General features: G+C 39.1%; 1 protein-coding gene and 1 long non-coding RNA gene across 2 annotated transcripts; one reads left to right on the forward strand and one right to left on the reverse strand.

Annotated features, from left to right (window-relative positions):
* Window positions 1–8,374: 8,374 nt before the first annotated feature.
* On the reverse strand, window positions 8,375–12,201 carry LOC102230685 (retinoic acid receptor responder protein 3-like). The gene is made up of 4 exons (XM_005812758.3): window positions 11,936–12,201; window positions 11,256–11,364; window positions 9,998–10,266; window positions 8,375–8,751 (listed from the first exon to the last, which is right to left on the reverse strand). The coding sequence occupies exons 1-4, from the start codon at window positions 11,948–11,950 to the stop codon at window positions 8,644–8,646; spliced, it is 501 nt and encodes a 166-aa protein (XP_005812815.1). The 5' UTR covers window positions 11,951–12,201; the 3' UTR covers window positions 8,375–8,643.
* LOC111612313 lies at window positions 11,639–15,377 on the forward strand. Its single transcript, XR_002754545.1, has 3 exons — window positions 11,639–11,708; window positions 13,572–13,990; window positions 14,997–15,377. It is a non-coding gene; the product is annotated as an uncharacterized LOC111612313 (long non-coding RNA).
* Window positions 15,378–17,865: the final 2,488 nt, after the last annotated feature.

Consider the following 17,865-nt stretch of genomic DNA (forward strand, 5'->3'; position numbering starts at 1 on the left):
TGACAAAGTCACTTTTAAAGTGTTAGTGAGTAATCAGTAGTCAGATTAAATGTTCTAGGTAACCGTGGCAACACTGTTCGTCACATAAAACTTGGTGAGGCCTTTTTTTTTAATACACTTCAACATTACAATGTATGACAGAGAATCAGGGTTTTACGAATAAAAATAATTGTACAAGAATAAGCCATAATACCATGACTTTATTATTATTATTTTGACTTTCATCGAAGTTTCTTCTCGTAATGTCATGACTTTGTTTTTGTCATTTTTTCCGATCTTATCCTTGTAACACTACGGATATGTTCTCGTAATACTACGACTTTATCGTTGTGCAACTTTATCCTCGTAACATTATGACTTTGTTCTCTTCATTTCATCTTTTTATTTCCTCGGCGTGACCCTTGCCCTCCGTCGTAGCCATGAAACGGAGAACCGCAGGATTAAACTTAATTTAAAAAGTACTTGGTTTCAAGAAATGGAGGATTTATATCATACTGCTCAAACATGTAAACAAGCTCCCAGGAAAGTATTCTCCCACAATGCTCACAGTGTAGGCAATCAGTGAAACACACTTATAGAAAACAAGCCGCCTTGACAGGCTGTTAGTGTTTAACCGTCAGTGGGAAGGTGTGTGGAGGTCGGTGGCTGGAGGGGTGGTTAGGTTATTTCTGTAGATGTAAAGATCTATTTATTTCCATTTTGCACAGATATGTCTATTCATCAGATGCACAATCGCCACCATTTACCTGCAGCCTGTTTCTGATCGGTCAGTAATCCGGCGCATTAGCCCCTGTGTCCGGCCAAGTGGGATCGTTTGCCCAGGAACCATGTAAAAATAAACATATGCACTGTTACCTACGTGCCTAATTCCAGTGAGGAACAAACACATGAGCAGACATGCAGGTATGAGGATCAGGAGGCAGATAACACACACACACACACGCACACACACACACACACACACACACACACACATGCACTCACGCACACAGAAGGCATTCATAGCAGGAGGTAATGACACAGTGCTGCTTTTGAGACACAGGCCACAGTTCTGTGGGCTGAGAGAGTTACATGCAGGACATGTTATTGCTCTGTATGTTTATAACGCTGCCACGAAAAAAAAAAGAAAAAGAAGAGACCCGGCCGCAGGCATTTCCTCCAGCCGCCCTCTCCTCGGTCACCTCCCCAAGAAAGGCAGGGAGCGCTCGGCTCAGGACTGAGAGCATGCCACACTTCGCTTTTGGAGACGGTGTCGTTGTTTCTCTGGAACGTGCCTGGAAAAAACGTTCCACAGTGGAAACAACGACACCTACTGTATACACGTATATCAAATATTAGTGAAGAAATTTAACTTTATATTGTAGCGCCTTCAAAGTGGGTCTCTGTCTCTTTAAAAACTCCTGCTCTTTCTGACACTCCGCCTTCAGGAAGTCATTACTATTAACCCTTTTTTACCAGCGCTGCACTGAGAAGTAGCTCCTATAATGAGCTCAGCTGATACGCGGTTCCACCGGCTGTTTGCTAATTTCTGCTGGCTAGTCTGAAGGAGCTGAGAGGGGAAGTCGGAGGGGGGATGGGATGCTCTGTGAGGCGGGAGCTCAAGTTTAATATTCATATCTGTCCATCATAGAAGACATCAGTAGTGGTGAACTCAGCTACGTTCAAACTGACTCAATAAGAACAGAAATAATTGAAAGGAAAATGACGAAGACGGCGTTTGGTTTTTAAGGTTCATAAAATGATTTTCAGTGTTGGCTCTTTCATCACCAAGTGTCTGAGGATTTAACAAGCTCCGTCAATAAAACGGACGGAGACTTTCCTGGGAAGAGGTCATTAAACCCACAACCATGTTGGCTTTGAGGGAGGAAGGCAACTGTTTCCTGGTGTGTGGAGCAGAAAGCTGCTACAGGAGATTGGGATCCAGTGATTTAAGTAGTACTGTCAGCCTATAACGCGATTCCAAATAACAGTTAAAAACACGTCACGTTTGATTATTATCAGGCAAAAACTGCTTTTTTTCCCTCGTTGCAACCCTGAAAGCGGCTCTCCATCAGTAACACAGAGCATAGTAAAAGCCTTAGAGTTGACGGAAAACAGGTGATCCAACTTTTCCATCCATCCATCCATTTTCTGTTCACCCTTGTCCCTAATGGGGTCGGGAGGGTTGCTGGTGCCCATCCCCAGCTACGTTCCAGGCGAGAGGCGGGGTACACCCTGGACAGGTCGCCAGTCTGTCGCAGGGCAACACAGAGACATACAGGACAAATAACCATGCACACACACACTCACACCTAGGGAGAATTTAGAGAAACCAATTAACCTGACAGTCATGTTTTTGGACTGTGGGAGGAAGCCGGAGTACCCGGAGAGAACCCACGCATGCACAGGGAGAACATGCAAACTCCATGCAGAAAGACCCTGGCCGGGAATCGAACCCAGGACCTTCTTGCTGCAAGGCAACAGTGCTACCAACTGCGCCACTGTGCAGCCGTTTAAAAGATCCAACTTTTAAAAAATATAATTCGTCACAAGTAATCACATTTAGTTTATCCAAGTAAATATATTAAGTTGTCGTGTTTAAAAAAGAAAATGTAAATAAATTAAATTTGACAAACTGAATTCGATTACATGTAACAAATTAACTCTTTTATTTTTAAGTTGGAGATCTCTTGGATATGAGATACATAAAGCAGAAAGGAACATGAAATGGAAAGAAAATAATTAATTTAAACTAGATGCAACACACAGGAGTTTGGTTTCAGATGTTTTTCACTCTTCATTGGGTTGTGCCACTAAATACACCTTGTATTAACTTGTGCAGTTTACTTTTCAGTGATTCTTATTCTTCTTATTATTATTCTTATTATTATTATTATTATTATTATTATTATTATTATTATTATTATTATTATTATTATTATACAGCTCTGAAGAAAATTGACAGATCACTTAAAACAATCAGTTTCTCTGATTTTACTTTTTACATGTCTATGTCTGAGTAAAATGAACATTGTTCTTTTATTCTACGAACTACTGACAACATGTCTCTGAACTTTCAAGCAGAAATGTCGTGTTTATTTGCAGAAAATGAGAAATGGTCAAAATAACGAAGAAGATGCAGCGCTTTCAGACCTCAAATAACGCAAAGAAAACAAGCTTGTATTAATCTGGAATCAACAATACTGACGTTTTAACTCAGGAAGAGTTCAGAAATCAATATTTGGTGGAACAACCCAGGAGGTTTTCAGTGGGGTTCCATGCAGTGGGCTCTTCATTTTTTCCACAGCTGTATATCCATATAGTGTTTGTATTTTTTTTTTCTCCTTCTGCAGGTGTAAAAGCAGACTTTATGTTGTCGACTTGCATTCTCTTTAAGCTTCTTTCTCTTTTCTACTCTTGCCTCCTTCTGTCCTTTCAAACCTTTTCCCCAACTTTCCTTCCTGCTTCCATTTCCATTACATTGGCAATAAACCATTTTCTACAAAGATTAGGAATTACCGATTGTACTAGCAGGAAATATTTTGTAAAAATATGACAATTATCATACGACTGGTGACAGTGAATGTCCTCAACATGTACACGGTATATCTTTCTCCAGGACTGACGCAGCTCTCTTGTTGACACTGTACGGCATATCATTGGTTTAAATGCCCAAAATGTGCATTGATGTGATGTGTGTGATTTGAGCCATTTTAACTGGGAAGAAATTTAGGAGAGTCCAAATTTATTCCTCACCTGAAATTGCCCCATTTGCCAAGCCTTTAGCTTTTATTAGGCTTTTATTGCCGTGATGGTGTGGATGATGGTGGACCCAGAGGCAGAGGCAGCTTGTAGGTGGAGAATGTTTTAATGACAAGATGGTGATAAAAATCTTACAAAAACCACAGGGAATACAGGGAGCCAGAGCAGAACAAAAACCATGAATCCAAGGGAAATGGAGGGAGACTAGACAGGGGATTAGGAAATACATCTAAAATGAGTAGATATAAGGAACATAGATGAACTAAAGCACAAGGAATAACTAGACAAAAACAAACTAGAGTCACTAACTGCGAATTGAAATAAGGTAAGACAGAAACACAGAAGAAGAAAGAGACTGACACAGAATAATAGTGAAACTAAAATCAAATCAAAGAACCAAAACAACTCAAGACCCAGGATCTAACATTTATGTTGCGTCCTAAACCTTTAGGAGGATGCAGAACCCTGTGACAGGCAGAACTGTCTCTGTTTTCCAAGCTAACACAACAACCCAGCTTTCTCCACGGCTTCAAAGCTTTCTGTCTGATTCATTTGAAGAATGTCTCTCCTGCTTTTCTGCCAGCAGCAACCAGCACTTCAACATGAGGCGCGAACGAGTTTGGTGAAAAGCCTGAAAACAAAAAAAAGCAACAAAAAAAAAAATCAAAACTGAGGCTATAGCATTAAAACCCCAACTCTACATGGTTTGGTCAGATGAAGCGGAAATGGAGCTGGACTCAGACTGCATAGCTAACGGGGCCATGTTTACAATTCACCGCAAGCAGTCAGATTTTTTTTTTTTCTTTTTAAAGGCAGTCGACTTGAAGGTCTAATGGCTTCTTCTTTTTTTTTAAAAGTAATGACTTTGTGATTTGTACACAAATGGCATTAACCCGGGCTTTTGTTATTCTAATCCATCCTGGTCTAGTTTGTGTTGGAGGAAGAGTTTTTCTCACTGGGAGCTCAGAGGAGGTGTGTGTGTGTGTGTGGGTGTGGGGGGGGTGCACCCTGACCCCTGTCACTTTTATGGTGGTCCTGTCCTCCGTCTTCCATCGCCCGACCGCGTCCTCCCGGCTCGTCTTTATGCCGGAAACACTTCCCTGTGTTCACCTCCTGCCAAGCCGCCTCCCTCACAAAAAACCTCCTCACACGACAAAGACATTTCCACCGGCCCTCGTTTGTCGACTTATCTGGCAGGGCGGCAGTTTGCTTTTTCAATTAAAGGAGAGAGAGAGAGAGAGTCATTAAACAGTTTGCAGGGAGGTGGTGGACTGTTGTCCGATGCACAGGAAGAGCCTGTGCCATCTCCTCCCGAACTTGAACAGGTGCAAAGACAACAGTCAATGCGATCTTTGTGTTGACTGGAGGAACTTTGGACCTGGCGCCACCTCTCCTCTGTCTGGCTTCTGGAAGACTTGAACCACTAAAAGAAAGCGGTGACACGCTGCTGAATGGGAAACCATATATTCCTGACTGACACAGGCCACTAAAGTACCTGCTTGTTTTGGCCACCAGCAGCCGTCCTCCATGCTCCCTCGTCGATTCCTCTTGTTTGTCCAGCCGTTAGTTGTGTTTCTCACTACAATGAAACGTTACTAAATGACTCACTTTGAAAACTGCTGGGTCATTTCTACAACCCCACATGCTGGCACCATGCTGCAGGGACAGAAGTTGGGTAATTCTAAACAAACATTGTTTATGTTTTTTAAAATAAAAGTATGTAACTTTTATGTTTTTTAAAATGTTTTTTTTTTTTTTGCATTGATGTTAAATTAATCAGCATGACGTGACAGTATAATATGAGCTGGATAATCTATGAGAAGATCAAGTTCCACTTCCTCCCAGTTCTAATAATGCCAACTCAGAGTCAGGAGGAGGGTCTTGGTGCCGTCAAGCTCATGTACGTGCTGCTAAATGTGATAATTGCAAACAATTTACAGTTTCAGGAAAACTGTTTATCCACTGTCATCGTTGGTTATGCTAGCTAGCTTTAGCATTCGTGACGGGTTTCGTTGCTGTAGCGTGGCATAAAGAATGGGGTAGGATGTGGGCAGCGCATACACAAGAGTGACTGGCAACACTAAGACCCTCATCCTGGCTCTGATTGGACCATAGGGAGAATGCAGCTGAGCTCAATTTTTTTTCCTCAGATTATCTGTCTTATATAAAACTGTCACAACATATTAATTTGAACATATGTGTAAAAACTTTTTTTTTTAAATAGGTACAAACACAAAGTTTAACTCACAAATTATGATCTAGTTTTTTTGGATTGGAGGAAATGAGAACTGCCATTCTGATTTGTATGTGTTCTTTTTGTTTTGTTTTTTCCTTTTAATAATTATTTTGTGTTAGCCTGCAAAGTTTTTGTCTGGAGAGTGATATTAAAAACGCCAGATCAATGTACATATTTAAGAGAACGGTAAAAGTTAGGGGTTTTTCTTTTTTTTTTTTTTTTTAAGAAATATGAAATAGAATAATGTGAATCCATAAAAAATTTTGTTGGTTTTTGTCTAGTTTTGCTTTTTATATATCATCATTTTTTTTAAATATGTTTTTGGAATAAAAAGGTCAGATGATGTAAGATTTTCTTTTCTTCTTGCTGTTGCTTTTGATTTTATTTGACTTTTACATGTTTTCTATTGTATGAAACTGCTTTGTTTTTCATTAAATGAATTCATTTCCTAACTAAAAAAAAAAGTTTGAACATTTCTGTGTTGGGGAACACAACCGCTGGTTTTTTTTTTGGTTTTTTTCACCTCACTTTTCCTGACCGAGGGACAATTTAAAAAACATCTACACTCGGTACGTTGCTGCTTCATACAAATCTCTCGTAGCCTCAACTGTGGCGTGAATCTAATGAAGTGCTTGTGAATACTTTTTGTCTATAAAACAACTTTTTTTTCCCGTACGAATCAGATGCCAGCATCAGATATCAGACGTTAGATGAACTGATTGCAGACTTGTTCTGTTGTAATAAGGAGCTGATGGCCGAAAACACTAAACAAAAAAAAAGACTTGCATAATAAACACGAGGGAAGAAACTCATTTCTGCTGACTGTATTAGATTTTTACAAACTCAGCATTCCTGCTTACTTTGGATGTTTGATTCCGGGTGCTGCGTCTCCTTATTGGTCATCTTATTAACAGTGATCACGTCCACAGGGAATCGCTACTTTAGTAAAACTTCACTTCCACTTCCAGAGCATTTTTTCCCCCCTCCTGTTCCAGGGTTGTTTGCTTTCAAACGGCTTTGCTGCGAGTCGTTCTGAGAAAGTTTCATAATCTAATAATAATGATAAAGCTGAGAGAATAATGTACCCACACTCTTCTGATGGTACGACTTAATTCACTTTCGCTGTTATTGCCTAAAAACATCCCTCACCGCCGCCGTGATCGACTCCAACAGGGGGACAAATTGTGTTTCGCTGCGGGGTGAAATAAAGGTTTTTGTCAAATGATTGACTTCAGCAGCAGCAGCAGCAGCCGTGGAACAGGCTGAGGAGGTGGGAATACAAACCTGCCGAATAAAATGCTTCAGGTTTCTCCGCTACTTTGATTAAAAACAATAAAGCAGTTACTTGATCATTTTGTATCCAGTCAGTCATCAGGTGGTGTATCCTCACTTTTATTGAACATAGAAGTTGCTTCTGAGTTTGTGCTTTGTGAGCCCGGAGGCCTCAATACACTGTAAAACTGTCCTTTAATCAGATTTGATCAAAACTATTCAATAATTCCACTAATAATCCTGTGTTCCTCAATTGAAATAAGTATCACATATTGTCAACTGGGAATATTTTTTTTGTCGTCAATTATTCTTGATCACAAGTGCAATGTTGCGAACTCTGCATTTTAAAAAAGGTTTTAGTTTAACGACGGTAACTCGCAGCCAAACCGATTACACGCTGACCCGCCGCTGTGTTTGTTGTCGGGGGGGGTCAGGTCATGATGACCTTTGAAGTGTGTGCATGACCTCGTGACCTGTTGTTCACTTGGGACTTTTGGTGTCAGGTGATTCCAAGAAAAATATTTGTTGGCGATTTTGAGGGGAATCAAATCTAAATGACATCAGCATCACTGCGTGACAGACAATAATTAGCAAAATAAGAATTTAAATAAAATAAGAATTTAAAAGTTTGTTTAAAACGATGCGGAGAGTTTATGTTAACTGTGATAAAATAGCTCTTTTTTTTTGCTAGTAACAATGTCAACAATCACCTCAATTTAATGTCGTTGTTTGAAAAGCCGACGGAGCTGGTCGGCTTTTCAAAGTGTAAATTAAGTTCACATTTAAATTACTGGGAGAAAAAAAAATCTAAATGTACCTCTGTGTCTTATGAATTATCAACTTTCTTTTTGGTGCTACATTGTATTTTGCTTTTGCGCCAATAAAGCCAATAAGCACAAAGAACAGAAACTAGGAAAATATTAACTCCAATGATTGACCAATGAGTGTAAACGATAAGAACGTGAGAAACATAAATGAAACTGAAAACTGGAACACCCAAAGATCAAGACTTCATAGTTTTTGCCAGCAAAAAATGACTTAAAATATCTGGAATCTGAGATTTGGGAGTCAATTCCCCAGGATTCAATACAAACGTAAACATGCAATAATGAATCATTTCTGTGGTCTAATTTTAATCAGTCATATGTATTTATTCCCAACAAGCACATCAACATCACAAATTTAGTTGTAAGCTACAGAATTACCTTTTATTTTTAATGAAACATCATAAATTCATACAAAATAAGGCATTTCTATTTCCATTCGAGAAAATGCATTTAATATTTGCAAATATAGGAAGAAAAAAAACAACCTAAATTGCGAAAATGAACCTTTTTTCATGCTTTCATACAGTTTTTGGCACATTGAAGGCTTTTGAACACTTTCAGTCGTAATCATTCTTTGTCTTTATTTTTGCGGAAGGCAGAAAACAAAGCGGCTCCCACGACTGCAACCGCCACGCCGGCGGCGGCAACGCCTCCGATCACAGCCGCGGTTTGAACCTGCAAACGACGAGCCAAACGTTATGTTACTGAACCATAGCGAGGGTTTTATCAGACACTTAAACTTCAAACGAGTTCTGAATGCAGTTTAAAAGCCAGTTCCTTCACATCAGAGCCGCAGAAAGCTCTGAAACAAGGGGAGGTCAGTTGCCTTCGACTTAGAAAATTGTTGGGTTTCTGGTGCTTCCCAAAAGCACCAGATGGCATCATGGGTAGAGAACATTATGTGGAAATCTTGAAGCACAAATTTGTCTTTGAACTGGTTAATCTCCCAAAATATACAACCAAACTAGTTACAATGTGACTTAATGGCAACAAAGTTTGGAGTTGCCATGACAGGCCCTGATCTCGGATCTACAGACCTGACTTTTTAAAACCTGTTCTGTCTGGAGGCAAAACTGAGGCAAACTATTGAGAACCAAAATGAAAATGTTTAACTCGATGTTTAACAGAGATGCGTCGATCCACTTTTTTCACCTCCAACCAGTATCTGAGGTTTAGTATCGGCTGATTCCGATCCCATACTTAAAACGGTTCTTTTTTTTAAAGCACAGACTTAAACATACTGAATTAATGACTATTTATTTACCAACTCTGCACCAGAATAACACACTTAAATACAACAACAGCTTCACTAGCATGGTCAAACATTTAAAAACGACTTTAATTTGTTCAGTCAGTGCAATTAGGAGTAGAACAGCCAATGGAAAATAAATACTAAAGAAAGTGAAACTGACTAAAACAACAGGTTGACTATGTTGGTGAAACATGTAAACATAAACTGTAACAAACCTTCTTCAAATGGTTCAGAAAGTTCAATTAGGAATAAATCTAATGTAAAATTAATAATAAAGCATGATGTCGATCAGAGCAAAAAAGCATAGAACTAGACTGAATAGATCTGCCATTATGGGTCGGGAACATTGTCGTGATACCCGATCTAAATTTTTTTCAATATTGGAAGCAAGTATTAATATTGGATCTGTGCCTCTCTAATGTTCAAAAGGCAAATCGAATTGTCTTTGAATAGCACCTTTCAGCAACAAGGCCTTTCAAAGGGCTTTACAGCATAAAAACACAAAAATACATAGAACACACAGTCAACAGGCAGTTTAACCAAATACTAAGAAAATGCACATAAACCTCAGATGGAATCACTGAATCATCACCAAGCAGTTTTGCCTCCAGCTTGTTCTAAAGCAGATATCAAAGCTTTATTGAGGAGATTCCATAAACATTTGCTCACCTGTCGTGATTCCGGTTTGCCGTATCGAAGCTCGGTGACGAAGTGTTCGCTGTTATGAGTGGCGACGTTGTACGGACGCTCCTGACCCACCGTCTTCACAGCGTTGCCGACGATGGTGCCGGGGTCAAGAGGCTGGTACTCGTCGTCCAGGAGGTTGTTGACTCGGAAGCGGTTGGACCCGACCACTTCCCAGATCCTCTGACGCCTCACCGTGGCGTCGCTGCTCTCGAGGAAGGCGAGCACCTCGAGCAGATCTCCTCCTCTGTGCGCTTTATGGGACATAAATTTGTAAAGTCTGATTTTTGTAACGTATTTCCACAGACGGATGTCGCAAAATCACTCCCAAGAAGGATCGACCCAACAAAATACACAGCAAAACCGGAAGGTACGACTTAGTGAATTCTTCCATTTCGAGAATAAAGTCATAATATTACAAGAGCAATAAAGTTTAAATAACAAAGTAAATAATTTGTAATAATATGAGAATAAACTCGAAATAAAATGAGGATAAAGTTGAAATATTGCTAGAGTAAAGTAATAATAATAACAATCTTTACAATCATTATAGAAGACGTAATAAAATTACGTGGATTATAACAAAATTGGGTGAAATATAGTACAGAGTGGCATTTAATGCCCTGCTAGTTGCTGGATATAAATAAACAATGTTATCAGAATAAGGTCATATCAGGAGATTGAAGAAAATAATTTAAAAAAATAAAATAAAATAAGAGTGAATGTTGAGCATCTTGTGAAGTTTTACTTTGGTTTGGGTGTAACAAGTAAGAAAATCATCTTTTAATGCATCAGCCTCAAATTATTACAGGTCACAGAACTTTTGTTTTAAATAATAATAAAAAAAAAGATTAATAAAAATTAACAGCAACTTTTCTAATAGACAGTTTATGAACCTCAAGAGGCTCTAATGAAGAGCAAAGCTGAATATCATTAGCAAATATATGATATACAATATCACTAAACCACTGAATTTAGTGATACTTTATGTGTTTAGAATAAGTGACTTATTCTAAACACAAAATAAGTCTCAGCACGGAGCCCTGAGGAACTCCACATAGCAGCTCTTTACCTTCAGACATAAACTGGTTTACAGATAAAACTCCTACCAGAAAACGTAGGAAATAACTGACAAAATACAGAGAGAGACAATTAAAGTTAAAGATTTTATCCCGCCAAAATCTCTTAAATGATGTGAGTAAGTTAGGATGTTGCGATACTTTTACACAAAACCTCCACTTACTTGAAGGAATTAAATGTACGACTTCATCTCCGCCGATGAAAACAGCCCAGTGGTGATACACCCCGCCCAAGATTTCTATCAGGTCCCCTGGCTTCGCATCTATGTCGAACTTTAACAGATTGAGATAAAAAGAAAATAGTTGGAAGGGAAAAGTGAAGAGTTAAACACAGACATAAAACATATATTAGGCTGCACAGTGGTGCAGATAAGGTACTCCAGGTACTCCGGCGTCCTCCCACAGTTCAAAAACATGACTGTCATGTTAATTGGTCTCTCTAAATTCTCCCTAGGTGTGTGTGTGTGTGTGTGTGTGTGTGTGCGTGTGGGTGTGTGTGTGTGTGTGTGTGTGCATGGTTGTTTGCCCTGTCTGTTTCTGTGTTGTCCTGCAACAGACTGGCAACCTGTCCAAGGAGAAAGGCACCAGCACCCCTCCTTACCCTATAAGGGACAAAGGTATAAGAAAATGGGGGGACGGATAAAAAGTAAATAGTTATCTAATGTTTGGCTGTCCAGCGAAACATGAACGGCCAAGGATTAAGTGAGTTTTATGTAAGAAAGTAGGCAGCAAAGTTGTTTATAGCTTTTCATGTTCACTTCAGCTAAGAGCTTTTAGAAATAGATCAGAAAGGACGGTAAACAATGAGGCAGAATACTTGTTAGTAGAACTTGGTGGGACTCACCAGAGTGGGAGCCATGTCTTCACCCGGACGGCTTCGCAGAAACTGAAACTTACACTAAACGTCTTTTACAACATGAAAATGGTTACAGGAGACACAGATTATATAAACATGCTGAACACAGTGTAGACACAGCACACGGCCTCATGCTGTGAATCATTAACTACACCATGTTGACCTAGTAATTTAGTTTCCACTGTAGACTTTCGTTTGCAATCAAATAACTTGTTAATAATTTGCTTTGTGGCGTTTTAATTAAAATGTTAGAAGAGATGCCTTGAAACAATATAGTCATATCCCTGGAACTATTCCAAATATAACTACTAGCTTCAGTAGTTTAATGTCAAACAAACAAAATGGAAGCCGAGGAACACATCATTATTAATTAAATATATATATATTTTTTTAAATTATTGGCATTGGAGAGAAATGGAACAATGTTCACTGTAAAAGTACAACAATCTGGACAGGAATGACTCCTTCAGTCAGTTTTATATCCCGTCGATGAAAACAGGATTTGGAGAGTTTGTGTTTCGCTGGATAATGGCAGCAAAACTGAGCTCCAAAATGTAAAGGTTTGTCCTTCTTCCCTAATTGTAAGTTTGGTTAAATCATTACAGTTAAAACTTGTTTGGGTAGTCACTCCCCCATAAACAAAGAGGAACCAGCACACTGTGTCCATATTCATATGCCGGCAGAGTATGAATATGGATACAGTGTGCGTAAGCAGGGACCTCTTTCACACGTCCTACTGTTGGCACGGTGACGAGTTAATTAAATGTCCCTCTGGGGTAAACTCCTCTTTCAACGACGATCAAATATGAGATGGTCTGACTTTGAAAAAGACCTAATGGAGTTTATCTTAATGTAGGCAAAAAAACAAAAATGTATTCAAAGTCTAACCACATCAACTCTTTTAGAATGAAGCAGCGAGATTAGAGAAATGAGAATCTCTTGAGAATAAATGTGGGCCATCTGAAAAAATGTCACATTGATAAGTTTCATCTTTCCTACTTAGCAAATCTCGACATGTCAACATGTCTTTGAATGCAATATTAATGCAATACCTGTAAATTAAAAACATCTCATCTACTCGTGCCCTTTTTTAACTGCCTGTTTTTAGCTTCTTCTCATAAATATGACACTACTTAGATTAATGTACTCCGATATTGTCCACCAATGGATGTGGTAAACAGAGGTAGTGTTTGGATTGTTCTATTGCTTTTATTAAGATAAAGAATATGTGATTCTTTATTTGGAACTGAATGTAAAAACAGAAACAATGCCACTCTTAGCTGAAGTGCAGCCGTTCTTTATTATTATTATTATTATTATTTTTTATTTTTTTACTTCAAGATGTTTTTTATGTTTTACTTTTGCACTAATGTTAATACTACTTTGGATTATATAAAACTGCTTTCTGCTAATTGTAGGGAATTATGTGCCAATAAGAACTTGTGTGTTTGCTTTGAAGTTTATCTTCTCCCTGTTGGGGGAGGGAGGGGAAATGTTTTAAACATTCAGCAGAAAATATCAGCTGAAAACATGCCTGTAAATATGAAACAAACTGTATGTTTTTTGTCCTCACACTCAGGAACGTTTCCAAGTTGACATACCTGTTAGTTTGATTTCTCCCCAGGCCCCCATTAAGTGCTTAAAAGAGGAAATCCTCAGTCGGAGCATCACAGGGAGCTCGCTGGCCGTTTCAGCTCTGCAGGATGTTTGGAGAAATTCCCTGCGCTCACATCAACACAGGCTGTGCTTTTTATTAAATACAGCTGTACCACAGTATATCCTGCACCTCTGCCAACAATAATTTTTCTTCCTCTATCTTTTTTCTTCTTCTTCTTCTTCTTCTTCAGGATTTCTTGTTCACTCTTGTACTCTGTGGCAGCTCTCTTCACCTCGCTGACAGCAGACAGAAGCCAGAGAGGAGTCGTGAATCCAGACTTTCATCTCCCTTTACGTCTGTCATGGCTGCCTTTCTGCAGCAGCAGCTGTGGAGCTCCGCGTCTCGCCGGCTTTTGTCTTCCTGTTCTTCATCCCATCGTTGCGAATGTCAGCATTCACACTTGGCAATATTTTCCTAGCATCTCTGTATTATTGTAAGGCAACTGCATGATTTTTGTGATGTCATATCATGTAAAATTTCAACAAACTCCACAGTTTGTTGGAAATGTGGAGGCGCAGCAACTTGGTTGGGACGATATGAGCTTTTGAATTTTGACATAAGAATATCTCTACTGCTGTGTAAGTGATGTTCACCCAGCTACCTGCAGTGCTGGGTGAACAGTCATAAAGGTCGTTTGATTTTAATGTCACTAAAAGGGACGTGAATGATTCAGGAAATGTCACAAATTACATAATTTCACCAGAAAAAATAATTTTGAGACTCATCTAAAATTTTCTGCTTCAAAAGGTTTGACTTCAAATTTTTGCAACTTTTCAAGCTCAGACATTTCATTGTTTCTCCCAGAAAATGTCTGAGATTAATCTCAAAGTTTGCTAGAAAAAAAACATTAGCTTGGTTTTTTTCTTTCAATGTTCAAACTTTTCAATCTCAGAATTAGTTTTTTCTAGAAAATTTTGGAGATTAATTTAAAAATTCCTGAGCTTTTTTGTGAGGAAATTCACTTCCTTTTTCTGTCTACCGTGGCCCCAACCATCGTAGTTATCACGTTATTTAAGCATCACAAAAGGTGTTCCGCAAGGTTCATTTTTAGGTCCAACTCTTTGTTTCAGTTCATGTAAATGGTTCCGGGGAAAAAGCAAAATCTTTTACGCTGATGACATTGTAGTTCACTCCCATGTAAAAACTGCTACTGTCTGCATTAAACACCATAAAATCTAAAGTTCTGCTTTTTGCTAACAAGAAAGTTCCACAAACTCTCCCTCCCATAGAAACAATGACAGATATATCGGTAGAGTATACTGAGACCTGTAACTACATAGGCATAGAAATCGATAAGATTTCATGCAAGTTGCATATTGACAATGTTATAAAGATGTTGAAGATAAAAAATATATACTTTTTCTTTAAAAATATGTCATGTTTTTCTTTCAGTTCTAGGAAGCATCTTGGATTGAATGGATCATATCAGAGGTGTCCAAACTTTTTGCCAGCAGGGACAAAATCATCGAGTTGAAAGCACTTGGAGGGCCATGAAAATGTATTTTTGTGAAATAAAAATGTACAAATAAATGCATTGTTCTTTTTTTTTCAATTTTTATCTGTTCAATAATTAACTAAACATGCAAGGTTTTATTGAATTGTACCAAATAAACACATTTTTGTTGAAAATGGATCTGTAAAAGAAAATAATGGTCCCAAACATAAAGGGTCCTGTATGATTAGTGTTATCACAAAACATAAAAAACAGACCTTCAGTTTGCTGTGATTGTTTTATTTCTGGGGCCAAAATCCTCATAATAAATTTTAAAAAAGCAAGGTTTTGTGATCATTCGCAGTGCAAACCAAGAACGTTGAGCATGTCCATGTGTGTGTACACCCACACTCACTGTTTGTGTGTGTATCCAGCAGGTGATGCTGTTAGCTAGCCCTGAGAATAAATGTTGATAAGGGGAAGAAAGTGAAGCAAATCAACTCTGTGAAAAGGCAACTGACCCCTAAACCTAATAACTGGTTGAGCCACTTTTGATGTCGACCATCAAGCATTTAGAATGTCTGTCAGCAAGTCTTTTACATCACAGTTAAGGTCTTCAAACATGAGGAGCAGAAGTTCAAGTTTATTTTTAAAAATAGGACAATAAAGGGGCAGTACATGTATTTTCCAAGCACATAGTGCCATTTCACAGCACAATCAAGTCACTGTGTTACCTTCAGTTGTTAGAAAAAAAATTCTACATATATCAAATGAGACTTAATAGAAAGTTGACTTTGCAACTTAACCCCTTGAAATTGGGCCTCTGTCTCTTTAAAAACTCCTGTACTTTCTGAAACTCCGCCTTCAGGAAGCGATCACAACATGGCTCCTCTATTAACCTTTCAACAACGTTTTTACCAGCATTATACAGAGAAGTAGCTCCTATAATGAGCTCAGCAGATGCCCAGGTCCACCAGATTTTTGCTAATTGCTGCTGGCTAGTCTGAAGGAGCCGAGTGGGGCAGGGCTGCTCTGTGAGGTGGAAGCTTGGAAACTTTGATCAGAGGAGGAGCTTTGTCTCGAAGGCAGAAAACTTTCTGCCTGAAACACCAAATAAGAGCTAAACCACCATCCTACCACCTCCATGTTTGATATTTTGCTATTTTTCAAAAATTCTTTGCTGGCTTTACGATACACCTTGCAAAAAGTTCCACTTTTATCCTGCCAGCCCAGATGGTATTTAACCGTAAGTCAAAACACGGATTAAGGAGTTCCTCAGTCACTTCAGGTGCTGCAGCACATCCTAAGGAAGTGTTTGTCTGTCTGTCCATGCTGATGTATGGCAGAAAGTAGGGATAGCTGTAGAATAATGCAAAAGATTGCAAATTATTCCCATCTGCTGGGCTTGACGATGTGTTTTCTGCCAGCATGCACTCTGAGCAATCTGCTGTTCCATCCAGTGTAGAAACGGAGCAGATGGCAAAAGATGTTGAGGAAAAAAAGAAATAAATCAGCTTGTGAATTTTCAACTTGGGATGACTAAGATAATTTTTAAGCATCCTTTTGGAAGAGACAAATACAGTTGAGCAAGTTCCCCTCATGATGCTAAATGGGTCACCAACAACTAGAAGTCGACTTCCTTCATTCCTCTGAAATCTGTTTGCTGCCAAAAAAATGTTTCTGTTCACAATGGCAAGAAGAATAGAAAAAACAAAAGAGAAAAGATGACAGCCACTGTGGAGCTGTCATTTCTGAAGATGACAAGTCAATGAGTGTTTTGCATCTCGAGCCAGAAAAAACACAGAGCAGCTCGGCAGCATGAGATGCTGATTGATCTTTTTAAAAGGAGCTCTTGTTCCTCCTTGCAAACTTCCTGCTCTCAGCCAATAAGCCAGCAGAGCGCAGAATGTGCCGCAGCCAACATCTCCAGGGACTTACTGACCCTGACAGCCGCTCTGACCTCCCTCTGCAGGCCGGACTCAGCATTTTGTTTCCTTACTCTTTGTGTGATCAGACCGTCAGCTGTGTTAATGAGAGATTTGGTTCAAAGGTTAATGAAATCTGGCCATTCTTAAATAATAAAAGTGGCTAAGACATAAAAAGAAAATCATTAATGTTGGTGTCAGTGCTTTGCTTCACCAATAAGGCTGCATGTTCTTTCAGATTACTCAGGGAGAGTAATCTGGCAACGACATGACGAAACATCAGACCAAAAGTTTGAAAAATCCAACCTATCTGGCAATGTACTTTTTTATTAAGTTCATTTATTCAGCAGGGAATAAACCCTAACACGAATACACACAATCGTGTCTCACTATACTTGTGTGAACTGGCACTGACTTTCATTAATTTCTGTAGATTGACCCTGGCCTTCTCTCTAACCCTAACCACCTCTAGGCTATAGCTAACCCTATCTCTGACCTAAACTTAATTCACATCTTAGTCCCAAACCGAACCCACAAACTATGTGTGGACAAGAAAATGTCCTCACACTGCCAAATGTCCTCACAGCACCAGTTTCATGCTAACGTTTATCCCCACACGTACATAAAAACCAGTACATGCACACACACTCACACACACGCCTACAGTGTGGGTTCTTATGCTATCTAAAAATGAATGTGTCTAAGGTGCCAGACAGAACAAGAAAAAGAAACTTATCTGTACTGAGTGAAAGTGTCAGAATGAGCAGACAGAAGGTGGATGATGAGTCACAGAGAGATGCCTCTGCTCAGCCTTGGTGGTCTCCTTGGAGAGCTGCTCCATATGACAGACAGGAACGGTAGATGTTTTAACCATCTGGTGAGAGCTGAGACGCCACCAAATGCC

Source organism: Xiphophorus maculatus, chromosome 19 (genome assembly GCF_002775205.1).
Source record: "Xiphophorus maculatus strain JP 163 A chromosome 19, X_maculatus-5.0-male, whole genome shotgun sequence".
Lineage (NCBI taxonomy): Eukaryota > Metazoa > Chordata > Actinopteri > Cyprinodontiformes > Poeciliidae > Xiphophorus > Xiphophorus maculatus.